Below are 22973 nucleotides of genomic sequence, written 5' to 3'. Positions count from 1 at the left end.
TCAAATAACGTTTAAGCCGTGTCTGTCCCAGGACGACGTTGTACCTAGTGTATCATTCTTTTCGCATGTCTGTATGGTGTGATTTAAGGGAGATTGGACTGTTGTTTCTAACAGATCGTGTAACCGTATAATGATTTCTCGTTAGCTTGATACATTAATTTTAATGCTCAAATGTAATATTTTTCTTTTTGATTCATATTCTAGTGGACATTGGGACTTTTCCCAAGATCATTAGTTGCATAAGGACGTGAAATATCTTCAACCAGGATTGAACGTGATCACCGTCTCAACTAGTTGAGAGCTTACCTCTTGTTCTATCGTGCCTATCACACACATTCCCGTCACCCCGTACACACACACACACACATACACATAAATATAACTTTTTACAGCTTTTTCAGTGAAAGAAGTTGATTATAATTGTAACTGTAGAGCAAAAGACCAGTATTTACTGTCTTCAAATAAAAGGTACTAACTTCTAGCTTGAAGATGTCTCATGTTCCTACAAATTTTCTGATCTTATATAGCAGAACGTACCTTTTCCCTAAATGCTACAAAGACAGGGTAGAATAAATACAAATTACCTCTTTGCGCTATTTATTATTTAGAACCGCCAACGTTAACGAAAACAAAAAAAGAAACCAGCATGCTAGGTGTTAAAAACTGTGTAGAAAACGAATATGCAAAAACAAAAAAAAAAAATTGCGCAAACCAACGTGGGGTGATGGGGAGAGGACGTTCGGAAAATTCACAAGATCGAATTTTTCCCTCATAACTTTCAGGGAAATAGACATATATTAATGACATTTTATAGAAACTTCGTTCAAATGACACAAATTACGATTATAATTACATTTCTGGGGAAAAAAATTTCCGAAGGGGTGGGGGGTGGGGAGGACTTTCCGAAGGGGTGGTGGGTGGGGAGGACTTTCCGAAAATTCACACGATCCGTTTTTCTACCCTCATAACTTTCAGGATGTAGTTTAGCACCCGGTCACCAAAACGGTCGTAGGAGGTGTGGGGTCCTATTGGGAACAATTTTAGTGGGCCCCAGGTTGCCAGTCAACTTGCACCTCGAAAATTCCCTCCCACCCACCTTGGAGTTATTTTTGTTTTTCCTTGTTTTGTTGTCAGGTGCTATCAGCTAATCTCGCCTCCTGCAGAGAACTTTTTCCCCCTTTGCGGCATATTAGGTGATCAGAATAGTGGCTGTTTTGTATGTTTAATAACTGCTATTATTAGCCACATTAAGGACAGGCTGCCTTTCAGTTTATTTAAAACAGAGTATAATGTGTGTGTGTGTGTATGTGGTATGCGTATATATGTGTGTATGTATGTATGTGTATGTATGTGTGCGTATATGATGTGTATGTGCATATATATATATATATATATATATATATATACACACACATATAATACATACATACATATATATGTATATATACATATGGTACCGCGTTGGTGTCGTGTAAAAGTAACCACCCCATGCTGTAAAGTGGTGGTGTTAGGAAGGGTATCCAACCATTGAAACTATGCTACTGTGTGATGCCATGTAAAAGCCTGGCATTAGGAAGGAAATCCAGCCGTTAAAACCATGCTCCCGTGCAATGCCATGAAAAACACTAGGTCCAAGCTGTAAAGTGGTGATGGTAGGAAGAGCATCCAGCCATAAAACCATGCCAAACCAAATGGGTGCCAGACGTAGCCCCTGGCATGTTGGCCTCTGTCAAACCATCCAAACCATGCCAGCATTGAAAACGGACGTTAAATAATGATGATGATGATATGCATATATATATATATCATCATCATCATCATCGTTTAACGTCCGCTTTCCATGCTAGCATGGGTTGGACGATTTGACTGAGGACTGGTGGACCAGGTGGCTACACCAGGCTCCAATCTGATCTGGCAGAGTTTCTACAGCTGGATACCCTTCCTAACGCCAACCACTCCGAGAGTGTAGTGGGTGCTTTATACATACACATATTATGTACATATTTATATGTGTATGTATATATGTATATATATATGTGTGTGGGAACTTTCTGAAACATGGATAATTTGTTAATAAAATTTTCTACCTATATACGTCTCAGATGGTATAGATTATGATTATATCGGAATTTGTTGTGTAAAGCAATTTTCTCTCTCTTTTAAATAAATGCAAAGGTAGCTGGTCCTTAATGTGGTTGTTTAATATGTTAGAAATAGCAGTTATTAGGCATAAAAAATAGACACTATTTTGATCTCCTAATATGCTGCAAAGGGGAAAAAGGTCCTTTGCAGTATACTAGGTGCCAAGATTAGCTGACAGCAAATGTAAAAAAAAAACTCCATGGTTAGAGGAGGATTCTGAGGGCCCATCCCACTCTGATTTTGGTGGAAAAAGGTCTTTGCAGTATATTAGGAGATGAGATTAGTTGATAGCACAAGGAAAAAACATTGTTTCTCACCAAAATCGAGTTGGGTGTTGTTAAACTATAAATTTAAACTACATCTAAATTATGCCTTTTAAAAATATTCTGGCAAAAATCGTAAAGAAATTTAACAAAATCTCAAAGAAACTTTTATTCATTGCATGTTGTGCTAAAAGAGATATGCATAAAATGCAAATTAATAATAATTGTTAATTAGAATTTTTTGGAAGCTGGTTATATACTCACTGATTTTTTTTTTTTTTCAATAAGCTCTGTTGTAAGACACAGTCCTGTCTGTGTGGCAAGAACTTTGTTCCTTAGCTATATGTTTTAGGATTTAGCACCGCTGTGTGACACCAAATGTCTCCTACTATAGCCCCTTGTGTGTGTGTGTTTGTGCTTGTCCAAAACCTGAATGGGTGCCATTTTGAACAAGAGACAAGAAATTTTATCTCACCTCCCCCAACTTTCTCTCTCCTACTATACACACACACACACATACACGTGTACACATGTGTGCATTTATACAATTCCCTACAAAATAAAATATATATATATACATACAAACATACACATAAATACAAAGACCTCAACCAAGCCACTATCAAAAATAATTGAACTTTTAACCTTTAACCATTGTAGCCAAAATACTGAGTACTGAATTCTTTTATACATACACATCCATTTAGCCTTTTGCTTTTATCATTTTTAAAAAAATTTTGCTTTCTTTAATACATACATACATGCATGCATGCATGCATACATGCATGCATACATACATGCATACATACATCCATCCATACATACATACATACATACATACATACATACATACATACATACATATATACATACATACATATATGACAATTATTTGGTAGCCATGATAAAACGACTGTGTCCTGTTTGCCAAGGGAAGTTATCCCTCTCACCTCGATCTGCAGCACGAACGTATCCGGATTTCAGGGTTATTTCCCTTCGTCGGCGCCCGATTGCTGCTGACCTTGGCGAGAGAGACAAAAACCTTGGCAAACAGGACACAGTCGTGTGTCGATAAGCCAGCTGGAGGAGATGTCCTCCTGGGGCTAAAAGCAACAGTAACATCCACCCCTAGGGGTCAGCCACACTTAAGTGGCAATATGCTACACTTTATCGTGCAGTTACTGTTAATACTTCATTTAGAGAATTAACATTGCTTGTTTTCACCTTTTCGATATCAGTGAAGAATTTCACTGGAAAAGAAGATATAAGATTGCCAGGTTTTTGTCTCTCTCGCCAAGGTCAGCAGCTATCGGGCGCCGACAAAGGGAAATAACCCTGAAATCCGGATACGTTCGTGCTGCAGATCGAGGTGAGAGGGATAACTTCCCTTGGCAAACAGGACACAGTCGTGTGTCGATAAGCCAGCTGGAGGAGATGTCCTCCTGGGGCTAAAAGCAACAGTAACATCCACCCCTAGGGGTCAGCCACACTTAAGTGGCAATATACTACACTTTATCGTGCAGTTACTGTTAATACTTCATTTAGAGAATTAACATTGCTTGTTTTCACCTTTTCGATATCAGTGAAGAATTTCACTGGAAAAGAAGATATAAGATTGCCAGGTTTTTGTCTCTCTCGCCAAGGTCAGCAGCTATCGGGCGCCGACGAAGGGAAATAACCCTGAAATCCGGATACGTTCGTGCTGCAGATCGAGGTGAGAGGGATAACTTCCCTTGACAAACAGGACACAGTCGTGTGTCGATAAGCCAGCTGGAGGAGATGTCCTCCTGGGGCTAAAAGCAACAGTAACATCCACCCCTAGGGGTCAGCGACACTTAAGTGGCAATATACTACACTTTATATATATATAGGCGTAGAAGTGGCTGTGTGGTAAGAAGCTTGCTTCCCAGCCACATGGTTCTGGGTTTAGTCCCGCTGCATGGCACCTTAGGCAATTGCCTTCTACTATAGCAAGGCTCGAGATGCCTTAAACAAAGGTGTGTCTGATATGCAGTCCACTTTGCAACGGATTAATGCTCCAAATATGAAAGCAATGGAAAAGTAAGTTTGCAGTAATTTGTGTACACACCCACACACACTCATTTATCTGGTATTTCCCTTTGGCACTTCCTTATTTTGAATTAAATGTATTTAAATACAATAAAAGAAATGGACACACTCCATAAATAAGGAAGGCTGGACTTGCTTGAACATTATATCTCATTATTATCATTAATATTTTCTCACACCGGCAGCCTGAGTTTTTGCTGCTTTGCGTTGCCCAATTCTATCTCATTATCAGAATTACTATTCTTTTACTCTGGCAATGTTAAACCCATTTGTTCAATTATGTTGCCCTAAATCCCAAAATTCCGTCTCCTCATGCTCTGTCTTTGACTAGCTTAATTCTGGTCTCTCTCTCTCTCTCTCTCTCTCTTCCTCTCTCTCAGTTTCGTTAACCACTTGCTTTTCCCAACACTTTACCTCCACTCCTCCCACCCCACCCTATATAAACTAGCTCTTTCAGATTCCCCTACCTCATATTTTAATACCTCACCACATGGAGTAGAAACCAGAAGATGTTTAGATAAGCAACTTTGCTTTCCAACCTAGCACACATCTAAAACCTCTTTTTCAGTGCAGATTATAATTACTTTATTATTTCATTTCATTATCTATCTATTTCATTATCTACCTATGTAAATACAGTTTTGTCTTCCATGCCGTATGTTTAGAGAAAAAACTTAAGATTCCTTTGCTTAATCCAACTCTCCCTCTTTCTCCCTCTCTTTCACACTCATTTATTATTCTCATTTATTCATTCATTTATCTAATTTTGTCACAGTTTGGTTGACCGAAAACTGCTGGTTATAGCTCTAGTTAAGAATTCAAATACCCAATTCTATCACATGTATCAGACTGCCAGAAAGGAAGCTAGGAGACAAGTTTATTTAGCCAGAGGGGAAGCAGATAAGAAAAAATTTGCCAATGTTCTGCATTGTGAGGACCAAAGACTTGAAGTGTTTTGTGTTGCAAGACAGTGTGTAAGAGAGAATCGTGATGTCATAGGAGAGAAATGTGTCCGCATGGATGAGGGCTCACTTGCATTTAATGAGGCTGCAAAGAGAGAGACTTGGAGACGCCACTTTGAAAGTTTTCTAAATGAAGAGAATGAATGGAAGAAAGAGTGTCTGCTGAATGTTGACCCAACAGAGGGACCAGCTATCCAAATTGACAGTACCTTGATAGATAAAGCAATTAAGGGTATGAAGACAGGGAAAGCCCCCTGGAGCTGTCGGCTATAGTCTAGTCACCCGTATAGTCAATCAGGTGATACATGAAAGAGTCATACCCAATGACTGGTGTAGCAGCAACATGGTCAACTGCTACACTGGTAAAGGTGATGCATTAGATACAAATAATTACATAGGTATCAAATTGTTGGATCAGGTAATAAAAGTCACGGAGAGGGTCATAGCCCAACTAATTAGGGAGAGAGTCAGTTTAGATGAGATGCAGTTTGGGTTTGTGCCAGGGAAAAGCACCACTGATGCTATATTTTTGGTAAGACAGCTGCAGGAGAAATACCTAGCTAAAGATAAACCTCTGTACCTGGCTTTCGTTGACATAGAGAAAGCCTTTGATAGAGTCTCCCGATCCCTTATCTGGTGGTCAATGCAGAAATTAGGGATAGATGAGTGGTTAGTGAGAACTGTACAAGCTATGTGTAGGATGCTGTCAGTAAGGTGAGGGTTGGCAACAAGTAGAGGTAGGGTCCACCAAGGATCAGTCCTCAGTCCCCTCTTATTCATCATAGTCCTCCAGGCAATAACAGAGGAATTCAAGACAGGATGCCCCTGGGAGCTTCTCTGTGTTGATGACCTTACAAAGACATGTGAGGGTCTGCTGCTCTTCCTCATGGTCTTCAGACATGAAGAAACTGCCATCATCATCATCATTAAGTAAATCCTCATAAAGTCAGTACAGAGTTATCTTGTTTGTGTGTAGATGACATCTGTTAGTGAAGAGTAGTATTTTCTGCAGAGGAGTACATGTTGTTAAAGTTACACTAAGCAGGTCATTCATATACAAAAGAGTGTAAAACTCATAACAGAGAGCTTCATAGGTGAGTACTGTACTGGTGTTGTCCAAATTTTAGTACCAGTCTCTTCTGGACTTTCTAGGCATGATTGACTGTATATCACTCTCCTCATTTCAGTGAATATAATCTCAGTTGTTTATCACATCTAATAATTCATTTGATTCATGGAACCAAAACAGTTTTGTGCAAGCACTTAACCTAAGCTGTTAGTTAAATAATTAAGAACAAATATCTACTAAATAATCAGGACAAGACGTCCCGATTATTTAGTGGAAACAAATAGGATTGGGAGCAATAGTGGCTAAGAGGTGGTTCCACACTCTTCAAAACCTTGGAATTCCTGAACCAGGTTCTAATACTGGATCAGTTTAAATTTCCTTAAGTTCCATGCTTCCAGTCTTCTGCATGTAGAACAAGGTACTACTATTCAGTATAGTTTCAAGATACTATATAGATCCTGACTAGTATAACAATTTCCTTTCTCCCTGTATCCTTGTTTGTACAATATTGCAGGACTTGAAGCTTCCCTGCATTGAATTTTATACTATTTTATTCAATTCATATCTAAACAGCACTGAAATTGGCTTGTTTTCTACAGCTCAATGCCCTTCCTAACACTAACCACTTCACAGTATGTACCAGGTGCCCTTTACATGTAACTGGCACGAGTGCCTTTTACTGGAGCCTGGTGCAGCTCTCCAGCTTACCAGTTCCAGCCAGACAATGCCAGTATGGAAAACAGATGCTATATAATGATGACTAAAGTTCTTCTGTAGGCTTTTAATATCTTCAGACCATTTTAATGCCTTTGATATCTTAGCATCATTGGTGTAGCTTTTGAAAATAGCTTCTTTCTCTTCAGTAACTATAAAGTTCAGTAAAAAATTGAGCTTGAAGGAGCCACTGTTCTTCAATGTTTCTCAAAATGTATGTGTGGAATAAATGTCAACACTTTCAAAGAGGAATATTAGTTAGATTAAATTTTATTGTTTTGGTTTTTTTCCTTTTTTTCTGTTTAATTTCTGTTATTATTTCAGATTATGATCTTCCTGCTAATGTCAACAGAAAAGCAATTTTTGCCAATAATGAAGTACAGCTTCAGGAAATTGAAGTTTATGGATTTGACTATGACTATACATTGGCATCTTACACACCAGAATTACATGATCTCATCTATGATTTGGGCAGAGATTCATTGGTCTATAATAGTAAGGTAATATACACTTTATATATTTCACTAATCAACAGTGATTCATGTCATTCACACCTGCCTGTATCATCATTATCATTGAATGTCCCTTTTTCCATGCTGGCATAGGTTGGATGGTTCGACTTGAACAAATGAGCCAGTGGGCTGTGTTAAGTTCTTATGTCTGCCTTAGCATGGTTTCTACAGCTGGGCGTCCTACCTTATACCAGTCACTTCACAGAGTGTACAGGGTGCTTTTTCATGTGGTGCCAGCCCTGGTGAGGTCACCAAGTACTTGCAAGACAAAACTCTTCAACTGATTCGGGAATAGAATTATGGGATAAGAAACAGGGACAGGAACAGGAGCAGATGTCTTGCTGACGAGGTGTGTACATGATTTGCCCACCTGGAAAGAGAGAGGGGGAGAGACAGAGAGAGAGAGAAAGAGAGGGAGAGAGATGTGAAGTCAAGGTAGAAGGTGACTATGAGAGACAGATAAGAGTTTCATGGGATGTATTTATAATTTCCTTTGGCTCTGTAGAATATTTCTTTTCTTTTTCTTTTTATTTCTTAACATTAACTCACATGCATTGTATGAGTTCTTCCTTCATTACTAAATATTTAATTTATCAAATGAAATAACTCGAAGAGAACTAATATGTCTAATCACATTATCAATTTCCTATCAAAACTAAATAGTCAATTACTGTGAAAACAAGAATGTTGTTTCATATTAGAAAAGTACTTAATAAATATTTGAATTGTGTTTTGACGATAATGAGGACGATGATGATGTATATTATAAATTATTCCTTTGTGAATTCTTTCACAGATGATCATTTTGCTCTATTTTCACGCCTGATATTTTATTTTATGGACACTGAAAGTTGCTATTGAAAATTTTTTGTTATTCACCAATAATTTCCTTTTTGTTAGCACCAATTATTTCTGTTCAGTTATATGATCAGTTCAGTAAAATTCATAAAATCCATTACCTAACATTTGCATTATCCATGTCTAAGTACAATATATTTACTTACCAAGAATAAAATGCATACATATCATGCTTATTCAATTTATCACACTAATGTGAAAAATAATTTTCATGTTTTACAGTATCCTGAGGGCCTGCGTGAAATGAAATATGATCCTAACTTTGCTGTCCGTGGACTTCACTATGATGTCCGAAAAGTAAGTGCTACTCTTCTATTTAATGTTTATAGTATTTAGATTTTAGTAGTAGAATATCATATATTATTAGTCTTGCCTAATATCAGATTTTTCAGGTGACACATTATTCTATGTAACATAGTGATTACATCAGTTATTTTATTTACTAATTTTAGTACCAAAAGTTATAATGGAATTTTAGCTGATTGGCTCTTAATTTCAGCTTTCTTCAGTGAACTTTGATTTTATATCTACTATAATTACCACCATTCAATGATATTTTCTTATCCATTTCACTCATTTTTCAATAATACATATCAACTGATTGCATTAGGTAAGGTATATAGCTAAAAACACTGATTAGAAGTGATAACAGATTCAGAAAAAAAAAAAGATATAAAAAAAAGACAGAGATATAAAAAAAGTGAAAGCATAGCTGTATGGTAAGAATCTTGATTTCCAACCACATGGCTCCAAGTTCAGTCTCACTGCATGAAACCTTGAACAAGTATCTTCTACTATAGCTTCAGGTTGACCAAGGCTTTGTGAGTGGATTTGGTGGATAGATACTGAAAGAAGCCCATCGTATATGTGTGTGTGTATGTGTGTGTGTGTGTGTGTGTGTGTGACCTTGTGTCTGTGTTTGTCTCCCAAAACAACTTGACAACTGGTGTTGGTGTGTTTATGTCTTCATAACTTAGCTGTTCAGCAAAAGAAACCGATAGGATAAGTACTGTAGTTGGTTCGTTAAAAAAAAATGAAGTTCTGGAGTCAATTCATTTGACTAAAAGTTCTTCAAAGCAGTGCCCCAACATGGCCGCAGTCTAATGACAAACAAGTAAAAGATGAAGATTATATAAGGATAAGGATAATATTAAGATGAATGATAATAATATTTCCACATTTTAATTTTCAGGGTCTCTTAATGAAAATTGATTCTTTCCATCATATTATGTTGGGAACTGTCTACAGGTATGTTATGTTTTCAAGTTACTAATACTTTACTGGTTAATTGTCAAAATATTTGAGAAGAGTCATTTTTAATAAGATCACAATTTTTGGAGCCTAAAAGATGAAACAACTCTTTCTCTTTATGTATTTACACACACACACACTATGTTTCTATCAGTTTAATCTCTGATTACCATCAGGTTATAATACTCTTGTCTACTATGTCACTGAAGCATATTTCTGGATTATATCTCACCAACTTTATTTCTAAACATACTTCAGTGACATAGTAGACAAGAGTATTATAACCTTTAGTTTAGAAATAAAGGTGGAATCTTGTTCGGTAGGAGTTCTGCTAACAGAGCCATCTTGGTTAAAGAATAATGGGTAAGTAGGAGAATTCTGCAAAGTTACTGTATCCTCTCTTGACAAGGGAACAACCAGCTGCAGTTTGGGATGCAGCAAAGCTTGCTGGCTGTGCAATGAACCTTTTAAATTTCTAATGAGTTTTTTACTAGCATAGTGATGGTGGTAGCAGTCTACCAATTGTAGTAGTAACAGTGATAGTAAGTGACTTTCTCTAGGTGTTTTAAGTAGTGCTCTTCACCTGTATTGCTACAGTATTTTCAGTGGAGTAGATGAAAAGAAAACTGTAACTCATAGATATTAATATCTACTGTATTAATCCCTGTAAGTAACCCAGCTAGAAAACAATGGCCCTGGGTGAAACACTTAAAATCCTGTTCTCACTAGGGTGAGTTCAAAGAAAGGTAGGTGAGAAGATATGTGCTATGTGCAAGAAGTAAGATGGAAAGGAGCCTCATCCAAATTCCTTGCAGGCAAGAAACAAAGGTACAAATTCGTCTTGGTGGGTAACAATGATGGGGTAGACAAAATAGACATTGTTTTCAGAAAATAGAACCTATGGCAATTGAAATTATTAGACTGTATGATACAATAATGAAGCTTAGACTAGTTTGTTCAGTACAAAAATGAGATAAGACTCATGAACAAAAGGACCACTTGTATGAGACCCTTCTGCTGATTGCTTCCAAAACAAATGACTGCAACCTCAGTATTGCTGCTGACAAATTCAGAGAAATGTTGACCATCACAAAAGCTTCTTTGGCATACATGAAGGATATGGAATGAAGAGGGTTCAAAACTCCCAGAGTTCTGTGATACAGATGGTCTAACCGTATGCAACATTAACTTCAGGAAGCTAGCAGCTGCCTGATACTTACCAGTCAAGTAAATACAGAAGCCAGATAGACTTCTTACTCACCAGGAAAAGGAATGGATAGATGGTTGTGAATATTAGATGTTTCCCTAATGAAGAGTGTATTACCTAACATAGATTAATGATTAGTGACTTCAGAGTAAGAGGTAGACAAACTCAGAGACCAAAGACAACCGGTAGAAGGAAAACTTGGAAGTAGAAAAAGCAGTAGGTTTAGAGATGTATTTATTAACACATACAACAAGAAAGAACTGGAGACAGAAACTTTAATGGAAGACGATTTGGAGTTCCTGTGTATCAACTAACTAGTTCTGTGGCTGGTGGACTAGAAGGCTGAGTGAACATACAGAATCTCCCCAAATCTACTATTTTCTCGTATTAATTAACATTAGATTGTTAATGTCTTAAGATGCTTTGTATTTGTCACCTGCGTAAAATCACTCAAAGACGCATTCAAATTCTTGGCTCATAGTTCACTCTCTCCTCTCTACCTTTTCTTCCAGTGTTGTATTGGCCTCTACTCCTTGGAAACGACTGGACTCATCTTTCCTTCACCTTTCATCACCTTTTGTTATATCTAGTCTTCCAGGCCCTACACTAATCACTACACCTAGTCCTTCATTTCCAGACTATCAAACTCCCTGGAATTCCCTCCTTGCTCCATACCTTTGCCACAGGTGTTGATATGCAAAGGTTTGAGAACATCAATGATTAATATCACTGTTCTAAGAGGGCCTTTGAAGCCCATGGACATTTTCCCTTCCTTCGGACCCAATAAGAAAAAGAAAATGCTCATGACACCTCATCCTACAATTCTTAACCTTGAAGAAATTTCTCCTTGAAGTAGGATTCAGGATTCCAGAGGGAAATTTGAGGATTCATGTAGGGGAGATTGTTTTTAAACCAAAACACTTTTTTGTCATTGATTCAGCTAACTTGAATCCACAACTAAAGATGGTAATATTGGTATTTACAGCATCATTTATATGCAAGCAATAATCTTAGAGAAGAGCTCCAATCTCTTTCTCTCTTTCTCCCCCATTCACTCCGGTCATCAACGTGCAGTTTATCAAGACATGCATCAACTTCCTCACCTCTTTTGGAGGGCCTGTGAAAACTATGGGCACATCACATTCCTATCTTCCTCTAGACCAGTGTTTCTCAAAGAAGATTCAATCTGCAAGATAAAATGTCTTTTAATCAAATTTAATGAAGTAATACATTATAATATACCTTTTTTTTTTTATGAATAAATTTCTCTGTTTAAAATATTTTGTATTTAGTTTAATTATTATTTATTAAAATTAAGGTGATAAGGGTTGTCTATAAAATATAGATATGAGTTCTGCAATTTTTGGAAAATCCTATGGTGGATGATATGTCAAAATAAGTTTGGAAACTTTACACATAACTAATCTTGAGGAAAAAAGATTGAAAGTGTCATTTATTGTTATTGCAACAGACCTTTGTTCTGTCTTCTGGTGCCAGCATTTCATATAAAATTCTTCTTCTTCTATATTGATACAATGTGAAAAGGAATTGAGTTTTTTTATTTGATATTAACAAAAGAATTATCTCTAGGATAAGTATATACAACAAGGTTTTAAATTTTAATGAGATTACTGTTGTTGTTTAGCCTCTTCTTAACCTTTGTCAGGCAAATGTATGGCCTAATATAGTCCAGCCATGACATCACATTTTTTTAAAGCTAGTATATCCAAGACTACATTATCCTTTTTCCATTTTTTGAAACAAGAAGGTGTAATTTGTGGAAAACTTTGCCTTTATTTTGAGCAGCCCTGTAGAAGATCCTTCAATGACTTTTAATTACAGCTGTTGTTATTGGTGATATTGTTTATGTTAGTCCTACCCTAAATACATGTTCTTTTATGTTCGTATTCTGTTTTACAGAGGTCTGAGGTCAGTTGTTGATGAGGAAGTGAAGGAGCTATATGATGGCACACATGTACCGCTGGAGAGTATGAATACTTTCTATGGAACGGTAAGTCATTCAGATAAAACCTTAATTTCAATAACTTTCTTATTGCTTAGAGTCCTATAAGATACTGAATAAATTATTTTACATAAGAAACCTCTTTAATTCGATTATCCACCAAGTTAAATATGCAGGGTGCAAGTATGGCTGTGTGGTAAAACAGTTCACTTCACAATCACATGGTTTTGTGTTCTTTACCACTGTGCTACACCTTTGGCAAGTGTGTATGTATGCATGCATGTGCTCATACATGTGTGTGTGTGTATGTATGCATGCATGTGCTTGTACATGTGTGTGTATGTTTGTGTATCTTTCATCAATATACATTGGTGAAAGATATAAATTCTAGCAAGAAACAATAGAAAGCTGATGCATTTGGAATGAAGTACCCTGGGATACACCAAGTTACAGGTACTCCTTGTCATTCTTGTCACCAGGAATGTAGTGAATCAGCAATTAGTCCCTTTGAAGCCTGTAACCAACAACATTATTGTTTACGAACTGTGATATAAAATAAATAGGTTGATGTGTTTTTTTTTTATTTGTTGAAGAATAGTCTTATTTAATTCTGATCAGGCAGACTATAGCTAATTAAATGCTTAGCAGTGACCCATTAACTTGACATACCCAGTATTGGACCTGGTGTCATTTTAGTATTCAGCTAGCTCGTATCTATTTTAGGCTAGGTCTCTTAAGATGTATAATTTAGAACTACTACTACTACTACTACTATGTTTCCATTTTCTGCTGAGTGTCTTCATGACACCTAGGGCAGAGAAATGCACTATACATTGGTAGGCCATTAAAATAAACACACCAGATTGTTCATTTACAAAGTCATGTGATAGAGAAAAAGGGGAAGAATGACAGACAGAGAGAAAAAATAAAAAAGTAAACAAAGAAAATAAAGGGGGGAAAAAGAAAAGGAAATTCACAGTGACAATACTCTTCTCAGTACATGTGAAGTACCAGTTAAGATAATCTTTTGCACTTCCTGCATGGATGGTAAGCCAGAGTTCATTTTTAAATAATTTTCAGTTCCTTTTTTTGATCATTCCAAGTGCTCCTACAATCACTGGTATTGTAACTGTTTTGAGATGCTACATCTTTTCAATTTCAATTACCAAATCTTTATATTTTCTGAGCTTATCAAATTGCCAAGATATTATGGTCACAGGGTATGCTTCTGTCAATCAATAAACATACTATATTGTTTTGGTCTTTCACAGGAATATCTGGTTTATTTGCTTTGATGGTACAGTCTGTACATACTGGAAAGCCCCAAAGAATTGTTACATTTTCTACTTCAGTTACAGCCTCATGGTGATGCTTGTACCAGTTTTGATTTTATAATGCTGACATATTATTCAATGTAGATATTGGCCAACTCTGTCATTTCTTGATTTATATTCTACAAGTGCTAAAACCTTGCACTCAGAGATAAGGTGGTCCATTGTTTCAATCTCATTGTTGCAGTATTGGCACTTTGGGTCTACAACATTTTTCATCACATTGGCTTGATAGTTCTGGGTCAATAAGCTCTGTTCTTGAGCTGCCAAGATAAAGCCTTCACTGTCTGCCTTTAGCCTTGAGCTCCGTAGCCACTGATGGGTGTGCTTCTGGTCTACATTACCTTGTTTGCTACAGGTCACATATTTGTCATGCAGAGGTTTTTGTTCCCACTTATCAGTCAATTGTTCAAACGTATTTTGTTTTGTTATTGATTTCACTTTCTTTGCAACTACAGTTGCACTTCCATCATGCTGTTCAACCTGGATATTATGCATAAACTCACTTGAAAATTTTTTGCTCTCCTTCATAACAGAATGAAGTTTCTTACATCTTTCATGGTTTTCAATGAGTTTTAGCATCCAGTCATTAGATGTTTCAAGATATTTTGCCAGGCCAATTGTGTGGTTTTGTAAGAGATTTCAAATTGGATCAAGCCTCAGTTTCCTTAAGCTCTTGGTAGGTAAAAACAATCTATGTCTGCCTTTGGGTGGTGCATCTTATTGCAAGTCAACAGCTTATGGATCTTTTTGTCAATCTTCCTTATTTCACTCATATTCCAGTTCAACACATTGAAACTGTAAATAACAACCGGAACTGCTAAGGAATTTATAGCTAACACCTTATTATATGCATTTAACTTGGATTTTAGGACTGCTTGAACTCTCCTGTAACATTCCTTCCTGATCTCTTTCATACTTGCATGTTGAATGCCAGAGCCCTCATTTATTTTGAGGTATTTGTAAGTTTGTTCATGCTCAAGTTCTTTTATGACTGTCAACATCCAGCATCACTGAATGTGAGGTCTTCAATTTCCCTTTATGGAAAGTGGCCTTGACACATTTATCAAGATCAAATTCCATCCCGATGTCATCGCTGAAATCTTTCACAGTACATAGTAGTCCTTCAAGCTCATTATCATCTTTGCCATAAAGTTTTAAGTCATCCATATAAAATAGATGACTTATTTTTTTGTCGCCAATTTTATATCCATACCCTATTCTGTTAAGTTCACTTGTAAGGGGTATCAGGGCTAAGCAAACAACTGAAGGTGAAAGTGAGTCACTTTAGAAAATTCCGCAGTTGATATTAATATTTTTTGTGGTTAGTACTCCATTACAGATGTATAACTGGAAATTTGTATTCCACATTGACATGTTGTGCTTCAGGAAGTTTGAAATCACAGGAGAAATTTTAAAGATATCCTGTGATTTCAAGATCCATGAATGCTGTGTGCTGTCAAAGGCCTTTTTATAATCAATCTATGCGGAACTGAGATTTCTGTTATGACAGTTCTCAAGGATCATGCAATTGATTAAGAGTTGGTCTTTGCACCCATCAGAGCTTCATCAGCATCCTTTTTGTTCAGTGGGAAAATATTGTTCTGTTCCATAAATTTTAGTTTGTTTTCTATTTTGGATTGTATTTTAGAGTTTATGAAGTGTTTCTCTATCATGCATACTGGTGTGTCTTACAACTGCAAGCTTATTCAGGATTTTCTGCTTCATTTCTATCATAGACTCTCTATGTTCTTCAGTAGATGTGTAGTCTTCTAATATTGTTTCTTTACCACTTTCCTCACTATCTTTATCAGGTTCATTACAATTTATTTCTTCAGACATTTGCATCTTCTGGTCAGATGGTATTCTTTCAACTGAAACTCTTGGAGAGTTGCTCTCTTCATCTGGTTCTTTATTTCCTTTCTGCCCTATATTTAGGTCATTTTCTGCTATGTGTTTGATTGCTGTTATTTCACTATCTGTGAACCTTTTATTTCTGAAGATATCCCTCTTAACATTTACTTACTTGTTTTCTTCCACATATAGTCTGCTGTCTTGATTTCATGTTCTCCATTATTTGATAAGAGTGTACAGTGTGTTTCTCTTCAGATGGCCTGCCTAATGCATATTAATCAGTGTATATTACTTCTGTATACTCTTCTTGGGTCCATTTGATCCTCTTCATTTTTCTTTCTGTGGTGGGTGTGGTGGTGGACTTGGAGAGCTCAAGTTGGGGCAGTTCCTATTCAAGTGACCAGCCAAGTTTGTATTCAGAGAAGAGATTGTGCCAATGGATGACTTTTCAACCTCAGACCAGCTCTCTCCTGGGGGGCACACTTCCAGATTAACCATAGGACAAGGAATTTGATGTAGTGTTGTAGTTTTCCTTTTTGTTTCATAAGATATATTTGTGCGACATTAAAATTATTAGTATTCATCCCTGTGACAGTTGTAGAGACTGTTGTTGTCTCTGCTACTACTACTACTATTATTATTATTATTATTATTATTATTATTTCTTTTTTACCTCTACTTTTCTTTGCTGGTCAGGTCTATTCACTACTTACTACACTCCTTCATCGTATCTTTTTGAGCTCAGCATTCAGAGATCACTTCATTTATGAATTATCATCCAGCCTATATCAATCATTAATTTTTTCTTTTGTTTCCTTGTTTTCTTTTCATTAATATGTAAGTAAACCATGAGAAAAATGGAATATCAAATTTAAAAAATATATAAATAAAATCTTTGTTGACATTTTATGTACTTTATAATGATTATCCTGAATTTCTTTTGTTTTATCAGGGTTTAATGCATCAATTGATGGATCTGTTTGCCCTTCCAGAAATTACGCTGTTAGCAAATGTTACTGAGGTAAAAGTCTTTTGATGCTTGTTCATATATTATTATCTTGTTTGTGGTGGCTCAGTTGGTAAAGCGTAGTAATCCTTATCCTTATGTTGGTGGCTCAAATCCATCCCACACTAACCAAATTAGCTAGTATTCTGCTGTAGTCACTTCAAAATTACTTTGAAATAGTTCCCTGTATGCTAAGTGAAATTAATTTAATGAGGTTTTCCTGGCCTTTGATACAATATATAAACAAAGTCTTTGTTAATAAGTTACAGTATATTACATATTGTTATTACTTTATAACTGTACTAAATACTTATTACAGTTGTAAATTAATTTTCCAGAAATTCTTAATAATGAAAAATGTATTTCAAATTACATTCCACAGTACAGTGATTTGACAAAAATGGTAAAGTTTTACACACGTATTCAAATTGTGCCAGTGTTTGCCTTGCATTTCATCCCTTTGTAGTGTATAAGAAAAAGTACTTGTTATATACCAGGGTTGATTTACTCTTATCTACAAAAATTGACTTTGTGTTGCAAAGGAAAAAATCCATATTGTACTTCTAAAGTATTTCATAACTGAGGAAACAACATCTATTTTAATGTACAATACAACATAAATCAGAAGCGAAATAAATTTAAATACTACTAAGCCTTACTCTACTTTAAGTGAAATAATGTGAATGCTGTGCATAAAATAGATATTGTTTAACTAATGATGAGCTACCACATATATACAAACTAGGCTATCCACCTCAGTACTAGCTGAATTTATGGCTGCTTTATATAGTAGATGAATGCTCTGTGCTATTAATTAAGGAAGGAAGCTATGTATGACTTCTCTGAGGAGCATTCAACAAACCTTGAAACAGTCGATCAAAAGATTATCTTTTTCTTCTACATCTGTAATATAGAAAGAATGTGTTCACATATTTCACTTAAGGCACAGTTTTGAAATATTTAAATTTATTCCAGTTCTTTTAATTTGTGCTGTGTTGTGCATAAAATAGATATTGTATATATATATATATATGTAGTGAAACTAACACCTCGATCGCCATTACATACAAAACTACCTATCGCCATTAGATACAAAACTGCTATCGCCATTCTTCTCATTTAAATATAAACAAACGCGAGCGTAGTGGAGAACCCATTCCTTGTCATCATGTGACTGATTATTATTCAAATCGGCAACTTCTTCGAACCATTCCCGCCAGAATGCAAACTGACCAATCACAGCCCTTAATAAGGTCATGTGATAGTGTTTTTCTACTACGGTCTTGGAGCCCCCCTGAACGCTATAAATAGATCAACTCATACCCAGCAAATTTGTCTCGGTTCAGTTTCTCTTTGAGATCTGTTCCGTGTACCACACGACAGCAGCAGCAGCGGCAGCCAGCGACACATCAACAGCTTCGTCCAACGATGACCACCGCCGTCGCCACATCAGCTACACTAGTCTACGACTACTAACCAGCATCATCGTCATGACCAACACGATTCTACTATTACTACTAACCAGCATCAATCTCCACCAGCGTCAACACGACTTACTATGTACACCAAACTAAACCACCGCGGCACATCTCTCTCTTCGATTCTGTTAGGTGACTTAGCTTCACCACGATAAATAAACAGACAAGAGATCTCAGCCAGTGACAAACATCTGTATAACAAGAATCACGGCCCGGCATCGATGCCACAACATCACAACTAGTGATCAGCTCTGACACACACAGCCTCAACTACTTTCACATACAGACTCATACTATAGTGTACTCAGAACTGGTATAAAATGCTCACGTGTTACTGACTCTCTTTCTATCTGCTGTAATATCTCACATACACATACATGTATCACTCACATACATACTTTTCTTTGTACGATGGCCCGTCTTTGATTATGTTCTTATATGTCGCATTCACACTCACACACAGACATACACTTTAATGCCACAATAAATATCTTTGTTATTCATCTTATACGGTTGTGGTCTTTCATTACTGGTCATCTATGTTATCGTAGTATAACATATTTGTATATCATCTTTGATATATATATTATTTTTGTGTTCGACCGTGTGACGCGTTTAAATAAAAGGAGTCCTCTGTTTTTCCATTCGTCACCATTTCTCCTTTTTGAGTTCGCACGGTCGTCCTTACATATATATATATATATGCATATATGATAGCCTTCTGCACAATTTCAATCTAGCAAATTCTGCTCACCACACACTCTCTGAGTGGTTGGCGTTAGGAAGGGTATCCAGCTGTAGAAACTCTGCCAAATCAGATTGGAGCCTGGTGTAGCCATCTGGTTCACCAGTCCTCAGTCAAATCGCCCAGCCCATGCTAGCATGGAAAGCGGACGTTAAACGATGATGATGATGATGATGAAGGCATTGGTCAATTCACAACTATGGTAGTAGACACTTGCCCAAGGTCCTTTGGCATTGGATCGAATCTGAAACCACATGGTGGCAAAACACAGCTATGCTTGTACCCATCTGTGTCAGTAGAACCATGTAATGGACCCTAAAATAAAAATGGAGGTAATGTAGCTGATACCAGAGATAATTTAGCTAATATGCCTTTGCATAATGTTGAAACAAATTAGCTGAAAGTAAATTTTTTTAAAGTCTTGTTTTTGTTGATATCTCATTTTTGAAAATATTCTTTTTTTTTTTTTTTTCTCTTTTTTAGTACTTCCTTCGTAACAGTATTCCTTTTGACCCTGAATATGTCTTTCATGATGTCCGAGTAAGTAACTTTGAATATCTCTTTAGCTTTGACTGACTTTTATAATTTGATTTCTTTTGTTTGCTTTTCTTTACCCCCACCCTTTTCTTTTCTTTCTTTTCCTTTCTTATCTCACTTTTTTTTTATGTTTCTTTGTATAATATAGTTTATCAATTTTGTCATTTTTCAAATGTGGCATCTTTAAAGTATTTAGCTTTGACAGTTTTTCACAAAACAGTACTGAGCTGGAAAATAACAGTCTCACTTTCTTGTTGCAAGTATTTATAGTTGAGAATATCTAGTTATAAATATATATTTAAGATAGATATGTCAAATTTCTGTTGGTCAAAAAATGAACTTAAAATGTTGTTTGAAAATCTTCAGTTTAGACCAGATCTGTTCGGGCATTCACTCTTGACAAGATTACCAAAGTTATTTACTGAAAATTACTAGAATCACTTATGTCCAGACTCTGAAGTTTGCTTTGTAAATTCAAGGTGGGTGTTGGTATTAGTAGAAGGGAGCTTTATTAGAATTTGTTTATTTTAGCTAGTGGAAGTAACATAAATAAAGATTCTCTTTGGTAACATTTGACTGCATTTGAATCAGGAAAGAAGAGTCATAGATGGAAGAGAGCTGTCAGTTCATTCATACTTCCAGTTACAGACCTAATTCCAATAACAGATCTTGGCAGTGGCATTTTGGAAAAGGACTATGTCATTCTTGTGTGAATTTCTATGTAGAAGAAGGAACACATATTCATACCAATAAATGGTGAAGCTAGAGTTTAGAATTAGAAGTGCAAAGATGAAATGCCAAATGATCAACCTGCATAGCAGTATCCTGTCAGCTAAAACTATGCCACAATGCTTGAATAAATGGGTGGCATTGTTACATGTGTGTGTGTATTCATTTTTGCGAGGAAAAAGTTCAGTCATTAGCTATGATGAAGCCATCAACCAATAAAACTTCTAAGTCACTGTCAAATTTTCTTTGTAAAAATAAATGTAATATTTTACTTACATGTTTGGTATGAGCCTTCAATTAATGGTTGACTCTTTTTATACATAACTATATATAAAAACAAATATTATACTTTACTCATTGCAAACATCTGACATAGAACTCAATACTTTAGTAGTGAACCAATTAAATTAGGATTTTGTATTCATTCCATATGTATTCAACCAAAGATGATATAAAAAAGGGTTAAATATGCATGAGGAACATAACCCAGTCAAGCTAATCTATATCCCATCCTTTATACAAAGTAACTCTATTTTCATACATAGAAATTATCATCCGTTATTGCTGGAGTTGTTTATAATAGAAGAAAGTTATTTGGTGAGATAACTCCTTGGCTGGCTTCTTCTTTGGTAATTATTGTGAAGATGGTTAAGATAACTAAAATTTATAACTAAAACCATTCTTACAGCTTCATTTTGCCCATTCTCTTATAGTCTGCAGTACAAGACATTCACTTATCTGGTCAGCTACATCAAGAAATCATGTCTAATATTGGTAAGTTTCATTCTATTCTTCACATATAAACATTACTAAATTCTGTTCAAGCTTATAAAAGAGCATCAATATGATCACCCAACTTGCTAGATGTAGCAGCTAAATCTCCATCAAATGAAACCTTAGTTTTCTTGAAAAGGAAGTGATATATTAGATAATGTAGTCTTAGGCATACAATGCTTGAAAGGACAAGATTATCACACCTAACTTGCAGCTAAACAGTTGCTAATAAGTAAATCTTAATTCTGAGTAGATAAAACTGTTATTTTTATATTTCCATTGTTAAATTGTTTTTAGTAATTTTATTTCTTCTTATTGAGTACGTCTGCAAAAACAACACTTGTTTGTTATTTCATCACATCATCATCATCGTTTAACGTCCGCCTTTCATGCTAGCATGGGATGGACGATTTGATTGAAGCAAATGTCTTCTACTTTAGGCCAACCAATGCCATGTGAGTGGATTTGGTTGGCAGAAGCTGAAAAAAGCCCATCATATATATCTGTGTGTGTGTGTGTGTGCATATATATATAAGTGTGTGTGTGTTTATGTTTCCTTGTTTTGACATCATGTGGTTATTGTAAATAAAAGTCATTCATTTTCAATATTATGTGAAAATATGTCTACAAAATATTACCTTGTTCAGAAATAGGTGAGGGTTGGTGACAAGAAGGGCATCCAGCCATAGAAAATCTGCCTCGAAAAAATATTCTGTCCCACCCATGCAATCATGGAAAAGTGGACATTAAAATGATGATGAATGTTGATGGATTGTGTCACAAAATATCACAGGAACTATGATTTGTATTTGTGTGGTCATCATAGTGAATGATTAAAGAAAATCTAATTTAGTGATTAATATCATCTTTGAATATGAAGAAAAGAACATAACATTAGTGTAGTGGTTTAAACTATACAAGAGTAACTTGGGACTTACAAAAGGAAAGCTTTATATTATGCAGAATGTATAAAACAAGGACTAACTAAAAGTTGGGAAACAAGCATAAATGTTTAAGATAAGCTTACGAAAATACTTTGGACAGGAGAAGGGTTAATGAGTGGTTATGGATTCCAAGTTATATTATTTTCGTGATTTATTATTATCATTATTTTGTTTTTATACATTTTTTTCTTGTATCAGTCCCCAACAGAAATGGAAAACAAATGTTCCTGTTAATGATAATATGTAAAAAATAATTCCTTTTTTTAATTTCATTTTTTTCCCACAATTTTATGAAGAAATTTATAATTATTTGTTAAAGTGTAGTTTATAATTTGCATTTTCAAAATTTTATCAATTTTAATGAATTTTGTATTTTTTCAATTTTAGGGAAATATTTAGTTAAAGGCCCTGAAGTGTTGATGTTGTTACAACGATTGACTGAAGCTAACAAAAAATTATTTCTTATTACAAACAGCGGCTTTCCTTTTGTGTGAGTTTGTTATTATACTTAGTATTAACAGTTTAATTTAGCTAACTACATTTAAATATGGATATTTTTTGTGT

At 35.7% G+C, this 22973-nt stretch overlaps 1 protein-coding gene across 2 annotated transcripts in view; it reads left to right on the top strand.

Annotated features, from left to right (window-relative positions):
* LOC106870214 (5'-nucleotidase domain-containing protein 3) overlaps positions 1–22973 on the top strand; it is a 42428-nt gene that overhangs the window by 1645 nt on the left and 17810 nt on the right. For both annotated transcript variants that reach the window (XR_008263954.2, XM_014916218.3), the window contains exons 2-9: positions 7545–7720; positions 8813–8887; positions 9783–9838; positions 12969–13059; positions 17149–17217; positions 19909–19965; positions 21405–21465; positions 22797–22899. Coding sequence is in view for 1 of the 2 variants with exons in the window: in XM_014916218.3 (XP_014771704.2) it covers positions 7545–7720; positions 8813–8887; positions 9783–9838; positions 12969–13059; positions 17149–17217; positions 19909–19965; positions 21405–21465; positions 22797–22899 (688 nt within the window). In the remaining variant the exon portion in view is untranslated. The remainder of the gene's footprint in view (positions 1–7544; positions 7721–8812; positions 8888–9782; positions 9839–12968; positions 13060–17148; positions 17218–19908; positions 19966–21404; positions 21466–22796; positions 22900–22973) is intronic.

Source organism: Octopus bimaculoides, chromosome 4, assembly GCF_046866305.1.
Source record: "Octopus bimaculoides isolate indiv1 chromosome 4, ASM4686630v1, whole genome shotgun sequence".
Taxonomy (NCBI): domain Eukaryota; kingdom Metazoa; phylum Mollusca; class Cephalopoda; order Octopoda; family Octopodidae; genus Octopus; species Octopus bimaculoides.
This window is presented reverse-complemented; position numbering and strand designations above follow the sequence as displayed.